The 11,523-nt window shown below is 43.2% G+C and overlaps 1 protein-coding gene across 1 annotated transcript; it reads right to left on the bottom strand.

Moving 5' to 3' along the window:
• Positions 1–8,264: 8,264 nt before the first annotated feature.
• LOC148778569 (AN1-type zinc finger protein 6) lies at positions 8,265–9,946 on the bottom strand. The gene has a single exon (XM_088829330.1). It carries the CDS (start codon positions 9,660–9,662, stop codon positions 9,036–9,038), a length of 627 nt encoding a protein of 208 aa, XP_088685456.1. The 5' UTR covers positions 9,663–9,946; the 3' UTR covers positions 8,265–9,035.
• Between the last annotated feature and the right edge of the window lie 1,577 nt (positions 9,947–11,523).

Below are 11,523 nucleotides of genomic sequence, written 5' to 3' on the forward strand. Positions count from 1 at the left end.
CTCTCTCCTTTTGGCTTTTCCTGAATTCTTCCGGTTGGTAGTAGCTTGTTAGTTAAGAAAACTCAAGCAAGTGCCTACTATCAGGCGTGCCCAGGGTGGGCAGTTTTGCTCAATGGTTTCCCTAACAGCAGTACCAGAGAAGGCAATGGCAAGCCACTCCAGTACTCTTGCCTAGAAAATCCCATGGATGGAGAAGCCTGGTGGGCTGCAGTCCATGGGGTCGCTAGGGGTCGGACACGACTGAGCAACTTCACTTTCACTTTTCACTTTCACACATTGGAGAAGGAAATGGCAACCCACTCCAGTGTTCTTGCCTGGAGAATCCCAGGGAAGGGGGAGCCTGGTGGGCTTCTGTCTATGGGGTCACACAGAGTCGGACATGACTGAAGTGACTTAGCAGCAGCAGCAGCAACAGCAGTACTGCTCGCCAATATTCTGCTTGTCCTCAATTCAATTTCATGTGGAGGGACTGGCCTTCTCCCTTTGATGCTAGACATGGTCATATGATTCATTCAGCCAAGAAATGTAAGGAGAATTGATATGTCTCATATTTGGATGGGAGAATTTCACTGCTTTAACCCGAGTCGCCAATGCTCTCTTTGCCTTGGTGGTCATAGAAGCATGTATTGAAAGGAACATGTGTCAGTGAGCCAACACATAGAAACCAGCTGCAAGAAGGAGTTGCCTGAACCCATAACAAAATTTACATGATTATGAAATAACTTTGATGTTTAAAACCATTGAACCTTTTTTTAGCAATATCACCTAGCATACTCTGACTAATATACCGAAGCCACTAGAATAAAAGAACACCATGAAAATATCTGCAAATCACACATCTGGTAAGGGATTTGTGTTCAGAATACACAAAGAACTCTTACAACTCAAAAATAAGATAACCTACTTCAAAATGGACAAAAATTGAATAGACATTTTGTCAAACAGGATACATGAATGGCTAATATGCACATGAAAATGTGCTCAACATCATTAGTCATTAAAGAAATGCAAATTAAAACAATGAAATATCACTCCATACTGACTGTAATCAAAAAGACAGATAACAGCAAATGTCAAGAATGTGGAGAAATGAGAACTCTCATGCATTGCTGGTGGGGAAGTAAAATGTTACAGCCATCTTTTAATATAGTTGATCAGTTTTTCAAAAGTTAAGCATAAATTTACCATGTGACCAAGAAAATTCACTCCGGAATAATCCCCCAAGAGAAATGAAAACATGCAAGCAAACACTTACAAGCAAAAATTCATAACATTATACATAATAGCCAAAAAGCAGAAATAGCCCAAATGGCCATCAATTGCTTAATAGATAAATAAAATGTATGATGTTGAGATATATATATACACACACACACAAGGTAATACTGCTTGGAAATAAAAAGGAATGAAATACTGATATATGCTATAAAAAGGATGAAGCTCAAACAAATCCTGCTAAGTACAAAAAAACTAGACACATAGTGCCACACTTAACCAGAAAAGACAAATACGTGAAGAGAGAAAGTAGAAAAGTGGTGCCTTGGGCTGGAGGTGGAAACAAAGATTAACTGTAGATGGACATGAACACCATAATCCAAGTTGGGATCTTTCCTCTCCAAGGAATATTGAGAGATCTCAGGATAGAGTCAACAAAGCAGGGCTAACTCACCTGTGGAATTGAACCTGTCCTAGACTGATCCTTAACATCGTATGTGCCAACTATCCCAACTTGCATGTGCTTATAGCATTCTGGATACACTACCCCGCAAAATGACTTCTTGGTATATTGAATATTTCAAACTGAAAGAAATGGGAGGTACTAGGACTTTCTGAACTTCTCCCCAAGCAGGTCATAAAATCCTCATGTGAGAGGTGCTCTCCCTATACCCACGGGAAAGGAACATCCTGATCTCCAGAGACAGAGAGATACAGAGAAGAATCTGAGTGAATAGGCTTCACTAAGCTGGGAAAGATTGAGGCCAGGAGGAGAAGGGGATGACAGAGGATGAGATGGTTGGCTGGCATCACCGACTGTATGGACATGGGTTTGGGTGGACTCCGGCAATTGGTGATGGACAGGGAGGACTGGCATGCTGCGGTTCATGGGGTTGCAAAGAGTCGGACATGACTGAGCGACTGAACTGAACTGACCTGAAGCTCCCCTCCTTTTACTATACTTAGCTGATGATGTTGTTTAGTCGTTAAGTCCTGTCTGACTCCTTATGACCCCGTGGACTTAGCCTGCCAGACTCCTCTGTTTATGGGATTTTCCAGGCAAGAATACTGGAGTGGGTTGCCATTCCTTCTCTAAGGGACCTTCCCCACCCAGGGATTGAACCTTGTCTACTACACTGGCAGGCAGGTTCTTTACTGCTGAGCCAGCGGGGAAGCACACTTAGCTGATACTATGGATCCTATCATTGTCATCTTTCTACAGCATCACTCTTCAACTCTAGCAAGGAGGCACTCAGGTGTGACCATTTCTTCTGATCTTAATTTCCTTATGAAGGTTCCCATGTCACATAAAACTGACATTAAATAAATGTGTATACTTTTCTTCTTTTAATCTGTCTTTGTCAATTTAATTTGCATATCCAGCCAGGCACCCTAAGAGGCTTAAGGAAAACTTATTTCTCCCCCACCATGCCAGACTGTCTCTGAGGAAGCATGACTCCAACTGTGGCCAAAATAAGTCTGGCAGCTTATTACTAAAACTACATCCAAAAGAAAAACATTTAACCTCTTATAGGCCCAGTTAGAAAGCCTCTTATCTCACTACACTTTTTTCTGTATCACAGCCTAAGTAAAGTCAAATTGGTTGACATTTTTCTGAATGTTTTTAATCTGTGATACCAGAAAAACAAAGCCTATTACTAGATATGTCACCTGTATCTTGACAATTACTTATCTTCATAAGATGTGGTATTCATTGTAAAGATTTCCAAAGATAGGATAGAAAGAAAATGATTTTTAAAGGTGTAGCAGTCAGTCCTGAAATGCAGCGGTGGGATAGGCCTTTGTTGCACAATTTATACAAGTATAGACTGATGCCTGCCTTTCCAGAAAGCAACTGTAGCCATAAGTTAAGATCCTTAAAAGTTAACTTAAAAGCCATAAGTTAAGCTCCTCAACCTATCAACCTAATAAGTAACACCTTGAAATAAGGTCAGCACTGCAGAAAAAATATTGTATTACAAGATATACAAGGGTTTATTTACAACTTACCACTTCTAAGTGTGAAAAAAATGGAAACAATCTTAATGTCAAACAGTTGGGGAAATAATAGCATAGGATATATTCATAAGAGTACATCAGAAGGAACGTTGGGCTGGAAGAAGCACAAGCTGGAATCAAGATTGCCAGGAGAAATATCAATAACCTCAGATATGCAGATGACACCACCCTTATGGCAGAAAGTGAAGAGGAACTCAAAAGCCTCTTGATGAAAGTGAAAAGGGAGAGTGAAAAAGTTGGCTTAAAGTTCAACATTCAGACAACTAAGATCATGGCATCTGGTCCCATCACTTTATGGGAAATAGATGGAGAAACAGTGGAAACAGTGTCAGACTTTATTTTTCTGGGCTCCAAAATCACTGCGGATGCTGACTGCAGCCATGAAATTAAAAGACGCTTACTCCTTGGAAGGAACGTTATGGCCAACCTAGACAGCATATTAAAAAGCAGAGACATTACTTTGCCAACAAAGGTCCATCTAGTCAAGGCTATGGTTTTCCAGTGGTCATGTATGGATGTGAGAGTTGGACTGTGAAGAAAGCTGATAGCCAAAGAATTGATGCTTTTGAACTGTGGTGTTGGAGAAGACTCTTGAGAGTCCCTTGGACTGCAAGGAGATCCAACCAGTCCATTCTAAGGGAGATCAATCCTGGGTGTTCATTGGAAGGACTAATGCTAAAGTTGAAACTGCACTACTTTGGCCACCTCATGCAACGAGTTGACTCACTGGAAAAGACTCTGATGCTGGAAGGGACTGGGGGTTGGAGGAGACGGGGATGACAGAGAATGAGATGGCTGGATGGCATCACCGACTCGATGGACATGAGTTTGAGTGAACTCCGGGAGTTGGGATGGACAGGGAGGCCTGGCGTGCTGTGATTCATGGGGTCGCAAAGAGTCGGACATGACTGAGCGACTGAACTGAACTGATATTCATAAGATTAAATGTAACATTATTGAAATGAAAAACTAGAAAAGAGGACATAAAAATATTTTCCATTATCCGTGAGGGTAAATTTTTAATGATTTTTATCATCTTCATCATACTTTGTGTATTTTTCAAGAATAAGCGTCCTTTCTTTTAAGTATCAACTAGATATCATTAATGCTATTCACTATACCTACCTTGGGCGTGGGATAACTCTTCACAGCTGCTCCAAGAAAGCGCAGCCGCTGCACCCTACCTTGGAGGAGGGGTATCTCCTCAAGGCCGCCCCTCCTGACCTTGAACGTGGAGTAGCTCCTCTCGGCCCTCCTGTGCCCGCGCAGCCACCGCCTATTGGACGTGGGGTAGCTCCTCTCGGCTGCCGGCCCTGGCCTCAGGCGTGGGGTAGCTCCTCAGGGCCGCGCCTCTCTGAAGGTGAAGGCTTCGCCTTTCCAGTCTTGCAGGGGCTGCTCCTGGATGACGTCCTGGCTCAGAGGTGAGTGCTGCCGTGGGGATCTGGAATGGGGGAGGGTCCCCACATGACTGAAGTTATCACAGGACCTGATGGGAGGAAGGCCTTTCTTCTTCCGGGGAAGGGTGCCATGTATAGATACGTCTTGATAGGCATCTGCCCGACGCTCAACAAGAGGGGACTTGCTGCTCAGAAGGTCCATGGACGAGGTGAGGGGGAACTGGTGATTCACCGGCATGTTTCTGGGAAGACTTGCAAACTTTCCCGCAGCCATGATTCTCAAGTCTCCCAGCGCGGCGCCCGGGTTCTCGCGCTGGAGCTCAGAGGAGCCGCACGGGGCGGCTCATGATCTGCGGGGCGGCTCATGATCTGCGGGGCGCCCCCACCGTGAAGCCGGCGCGCCCACCGTGAAGCCAGCGCGCGTCTCTCCCACCGTGAAGCCGGCGCGCGTCTCTCCCTTGCACCGGGCAGCTGGGGCTCGGTTCCCTCCCTGGCCCCTGCAGCCAAAGATGGAGAAGCTGTATACAGTTAGCAAAAACAAGACCAGGAGCTGACTGTGGCTTGGATCATGAACTCCTTATTGCCAAATTCAGACTTAAATTGAAGAAAGTAGGGAAAACCACTAGACCATTCAGATATGACCTAAATCAAATCCCTTATGATTATACAGTGGAAGTGAGGAATAGATTTAAGGGACTATATCTGATAGATACAGTGCCTGATGAACTCTGGACGGAGGTTCGTGACATTGTACAGGAGACAGGGACCAAGACCATCCCCATGGAAAAGAAATGCAAAAAAGCAAAATGGCTGTCTGAGGAGGCCTTACAAATAGCTGTGAAAAGAAGAGAAGCAAAAAGCAAAGGAGAAAAGGAAAGATATAAGCATCTGAATGCAGAATTCCAAAGAATAGCAAGGAGAGATAAGAAAGCCTTCTTGAGTGATCAATGCAAAGAAAAGGAGGAAAACAAAAGAAAAGGAAAAACAAGAGATCTCTTCAAGAAAATTAGAGATTCCAAGGGAACATTTCATGAAAAGATGGGCTCGATAAAGGACAGAAATGGTATGGACCTAACAGAAGCAGAAGATATTAAGAAGAGGTGGCAAGAATACACAGAAGAACTGTACAAAAAAGATCTTCACGACCAAGATAGTCACCATAACGTGATCACTAACCTAGAGCCAGACATCTTGGAATGTGAAGTCAAGAGGGCCTTAGAAAGCATCACTACAAACAAAGCTAGTGGAGGTGATGGAATTCCAGTTGAGCTATTTCAAATCCTGAAAGATGATGCTGTGAAAGTGCTTCACTCAATATGCCAGCAAATTTGGAAAACTCAGCAGTGGCCACAGGACTGGAAAAGGTCAGTCTTCATTCCAATCCCAAAGAAAGGCAATGCCAAAGAATGCTCAAACTACTGCACAATTGCACTCATCTCACACGCTAGTAAAGCCATGCTCAGGATCCTCCAAGCCAGGCTTCAGCAATATGTGAACCGTGAACTTCCAGATGTTCAAGCAGGTTTTAGAAAAGGCAGAGGCACCAGAGATCAAATTGTCAACATCCGCTGGATCATGGAGAAAGCAAGAGAGTTCCAGAAAAACATCTATTTCTGCCTCATTGACTATGCCAAAGTCTTTGACTGTGTGGATCACAGTAAACTGTGGAAAATTCTGAAAGAGATGGGAATACCAGACCACCTGACCTGCCTCTTGAGAAACATGTATGCAGGTCAGGAAGCAACAGTCAGAACTGTTCATAGAACAACAGACTGGTTCCAAATAGGAAAAGGAGTGCGTCAAGGCTGTATATTGTCACCTTGCTTATTTAACTTATATGCAGAGTACATCATGAGGAATGCTGGGCTGGAAGAAGCACAAGCTGGAATCAAGATTGCCAGGAGAAATATCAATAACCTCAGATATGCAGATGACACCACCCTTATGGCAGAAAGTGAAGAGGAACTCAAAAGCCTCTTGATGAAAGTGAAAGAGGAGAGTGAAAAGGTTGGCTTGAAGCTCAACATTCAGAAAACTAAGATCATGGCATCTGGTCCCATCACTTCATGGGAAATAGATGGAAAAACAGTGGAAACAGTGTCAGACTTTATTTTTTGGGGCTCCAAAATCACTGCGGATGCTGATTGCAGCCATGAAATTAAAAGACGCCTTCTCCTTGGAAGGAAAGTTATGACCAACCTTGATAGTATATTAAAAAGCAGATACATTACTTTACCAACCAAGGTCCGTCTAGTCAAGGCAATGGTTTTTCCCGTGGTCATGTATGGATGTGAGAGTTGGACTGTGAAGAAAGCTGATAGCCAAAGAATTGATGCTTTTGAACTGTGGTGTTGGAGAAGACTTTTGAGAGTCCCTTGTACTGCAAGGAGATCCAACCAGTCCATTCTAAAGGAGATCGATCCTGGGTGTTCATTGGAAGGACTGATGCTAAAGCTGAAACTGCAATACTTTGGCCACCTCATGTGACGAGTTGAGTCACTGGAAAATACTCTGATGCTGGGAAAGGTTGGGGGCGGGAGGAGAAGGGGACGACAGAGAATGAGATGGCTGGATGGCATCACCGACTCTGTGGACAGGAGTCTGAGTGAACTCCGGGAGTTGGTGATGGACAGGGAGGCCTGGCGTGCTGTGATTCATGGGGTCGCGGAGAGTCGGACACGACTGAGCGACTGAACTGAACTGAACTGAACTGATTCACTATACAGTTTTGGCTTTCTTCCTTCCAAGCATATGATGGGATTAAATATTCAAGTTCCTTTATAGTTGGGTGGAGCCATATATGTAGCTCTAGTTCAGTTGTGAATGGAAGGAACATATTTGGACTAAGAATTTCATTGTCAGTTTGAGACTCTTCAAAACTCTTTTTCTCTGGCATTGCATCCAGCAAAAAAGCTGGTGGTCACTGTCTACCATGGGCATTCCTTTTGTTGACCCATCATGGACATGTAGCATGAACAGTAAGTGAACTTTTGTTGTTTTAGGTCTCTAAAACTTAGAGATAATTTATCACATCAACATCACATATTCTAACACAATTAATACAGAAATTGGCATTCTGAAGTGGAGTATTGCTGTGTGTGTGTGTGTGAGTGCTCGGTTGTTCAGTCGTGTCCTACTCTTTGCAGCCCCATGGACAGTAGCCCAACAGGCTTCTCTGTCCATGGGATTTTCCAGGCAAGAATACTGGATTGTTTTGACATTTCCTCCTCCAAAGGATCTCGTAGTGGAAAAAAAAGAAAACGACAATCCACAATACAATCTAAAACACTTGGCTTTGGCTCAAGAGTCCAAGGGGCAGATGATTAGAAACTAGAGATTAGGATGATAGTCCACATTATGTAGTGGGAAAACATTTGGTAAAACCATCACACATGATAGCTTGGAAGGCAGATAATGCACCTATTAGCTTGCAGTTTTGTTTTGTTTTTTTTAAGACAGTGTGAAAACCAGAATTAGTAGCATATGTCTCAGTGAGTTTAACAAAGTAATATAAGAAAGAAATGAGCTTAAAAAAGAATTGGCCAGTTTGAAAGCAAGAAAAATGGGGAGTAAAGTCCAAAACTATGGGAACTTGAAGAGTTGGACATACAATCCTTTTCATTCTTTTTTTTTGTTTGTTTTTCGGTTTTCCTTTTTATTTAATCAAAGACTGTGGATAAACATAAATACAGCACAATTACTTCAGATCATTCTTCATATTTGTATACACACAGACCGATGAACATCATCTGAAAGAAACCTGCAGTCAGCAATGAAATGCGTACAGCTTTTCCTTCCCTCGCTCAAAAAAACTTAAAAACACACAAACTCAGAATCTCATCAGCACACACTCTCCTGTGACAAATGATTCAGACATAAATAGTGGGTGCAAAGAAACTATATGCTAACATACGTATAACCTTTGTTAAGGAAAAACAGAAGCAGCCATAATGATTAAGATACATTCAGTTACTGATAACTAGCTGTGCCCTAAAGGACATTATCAAAACAGAAATCGTGCTGCAGAGAAAAGCTATATATACATACACAATGAGAAAATAAACTGCAAGATTAAAGCATGCATGTTTAATACTGGGAAAAATCACAGCCCTCCAAAATTTCTCCACATTTGTTATAAAAGCCCTCTGCACTCAACTAAAATTAAAATGATCTTAAAAGGATAATACTCGTAAAGTTTACTTTTTTCAGCCACAGAAATTGCAATGGAAATAAATGTTCAGAGTCATTTTCAAAACAAAAACAAAAATCTATTCTTCTGATGACATGTATGATTAAAGGTCTATGCAAGATACATTGCTCTACATTCCCAATGACTAGGAAAAAAAACCTCAAGTCAGTTTTTAGTTTGCAGATGGTCAAAGGATTTTGTATTCCATCAGGAGTTCAAATCTTCTGGATCTTTTCACCAACAACTACTGGATTTTCTTTTCTGATTTTCTCAGCAGCATCAGCTTTGTAATTGTAAGAGCAATTGTGTACATCTGAGTAACGGTGTACACCACAGTAAACATTTCCACACCGGCATTCAAACCCAGTAAGTCCCACTTTCTTTCTGCACATGAAACAGCGATTCTTTTTCTGTTTTGGTTTTTCAAGAGACTTGCTTTGCTCTTCAGATGCCTGCTGTGCCGTTTCTGATACTGAAGCTTGCAGGTCTTCTGTTTCAGGTATTGCTTTGTCCACAGATGTACTGTCCACTTGGGAAGACGCTACAGATTCTGATAAAAGTGACTGATTTGACACAGGGCTTGGCTGCATAGATGAAGCTGTTGAGTCTAGTGCTGACTGAGCCTCTGGGACACTACCTTCTGTGCACTGGACTGGTAAGGACTCAGACAGACTTGTGACAGAAGGCGCAGGTGGACTTATTCTACCATTACTACTATTCTGTCTTTGAAGATGTTCTTTATAGCACACTGAACACATGCCATTCGTACGGGGGTTTCCATAAAATCCGCAGCCAGTGGAACAAAGCATAGGCACTTGGCTGTGATTAGTTTCTTGAGCCATGTTCCTCTGTTGCACACACAGTTGAGGTTGATGAGCAAACAGCTGTCCTGTATCTTGAGACAGACATTAGCTTCCTCCCTTCCCTATCCTCATAAGCAGCTACTTAAAGTTTGAGTTTTATGCAAGAAAACATTTTAAAGCCTTCAGTGTTTTATTGCAGCAGACTTCAGATTCATTCCTGGCGGCGGCTCCCTCCGCCTGACGCGCTGCCGGTCGCCGCCGGTGAATGGGGACAGGTGAGGCCGCCAAACCCCTGGTCGCTCCGGCCCCGCCGCCGCCGGCCCCTCCGTCTGCTGTTTATTAAACTTTTCTCAATCCTTTTCATTCTTAAATGATAAAACTGAAAAGACCTTTGAGTAAAAAGGCCTGATTAGATCTTCTGCAAGGATAAAATCAGTGATCAAATCAAGGTTTAAATCTGAACAAGTTAAGGTCCCTCAGAGTAAAAATGGCAATTAAGGTTGTGGAATTCAATAAACACTTTCAACTAGACAAACTAATTCAGGGAAAAGAAACTGTAAGTGGCCTGATAGACTCATACCAAGTGAAGACAGGGAGAGCAGAAGGGAACCAGAAAGCAGAGAATTATAGCTGCTCCTGGGTGTTCATTGGAAGGACTGATGCTAAAGCTGAAACTCCAATACTTTGGCCATCTCATGCGATGAGTTGACTCACTGGAAAAGAGTCTGATGCTGGAAGGGATTGGGGGTGGGAGGAGACAGAGACGACAGAGAATGAGATGGCTGGATGGCATCACCAACTCGATGGACATGAGTTTGAGTGAACTCCAGGAGCTGGTGATGGACAGGGAGGCCTGGTGTGCTGTGATTCATGGGGTCGCGGAGAGTCGGACACGACTGAGCGACTGAACTGAACTGAACTGAACTAAGAAGAGAGGGCTTCCTCTGCAGCTCAGCAGGTAAAGATCTGCCTGCAATGCAGGAAACCCCGTTTCGCTTCCTGGGTCAGAATGTTCCCCTGAAGAAGAAAAAGGGATAGGCTACACACTCCAGTATTCTTGGCCTTCCCTGGTGGCTCAGACAGTAAAGATCCTGCCTGCAATGAGGGAGACCCCGTTTCACTTCCTGGGTCAGAAAGTTCCCCTGAAGAAGGGATAGGCTATACACTATTCTTGGCCTTCCCTGGTGGCTCAGACAGTAAAGAACCTGCCTGCAATGAGGGAGACCTGAGTTCCAATCCCTGGGTTGGGAAGATCCCCTGGAGGAGGGCATGGCAACCCACTACAATATTCTTGCCTGGAGAATTCCCAAGGACAGAGAGGATGTCAAAGAGTTGGACACAACTGAGCACAGCTAAAAACAGAAGTCTAGGAAGACAAAACCAAATCCAAAGGTGTGGCTATTAGCATATGTAAGCTGACCAGACTTTAGTCTATTTTAATAGAGAAAAAGCCTACTAAGTTTTTTAAATATACCAGCTAACCAGCCACTGGCCCAGGTAAAGAAACTATGACTGCTCAAAACTTTAAAAACTTGGTCCCAAACATTTATCATAGAAAGTGCACCAACTGAGGAAGCTTTTCAGCCTCCAAGAAAAATATATTATGAATGTCCCTTCTAGATTTGGCCCAGGAGAATAATTGAAAAAGAAGAAGGTCCAGGACCTGAGAACAATGAGCAAGAGACAAATTTCCAGGGAGTCACAGTTGCATCAAAAACTCCATAGGATTTCACAATGGCTCTGGCCCAGCGACGGCTTTGTGCCTCCCATCCTTTCCTTTTCCAAATGCAAGAGAGCAGTTATCTTATTCTGGTCCTACTACTGTCTGTGGAGGGTCTCTCAGACTTGATACAGAAATTTCCACATGTCACCAAGAGTTTTTGCACCTTGAGTTTGATGT

The sequence above is a fragment of the Moschus berezovskii genome, chromosome 2 (assembly GCF_049115385.1).
Source record: "Moschus berezovskii isolate FMDL1 chromosome 2, NW_MosBer_1.0, whole genome shotgun sequence".
Classification (NCBI taxonomy): Eukaryota; Metazoa; Chordata; class Mammalia; order Artiodactyla; family Moschidae; genus Moschus; species Moschus berezovskii.

Excerpts from the sequence above, each read along its gene's own strand:
- LOC148778569 (XM_088829330.1), bottom strand. The coding sequence starts at position 9,662 with ATGGCTCAAGAAACTAATCACAGCCAAGTGCCTATGCTTTGTTCCACT.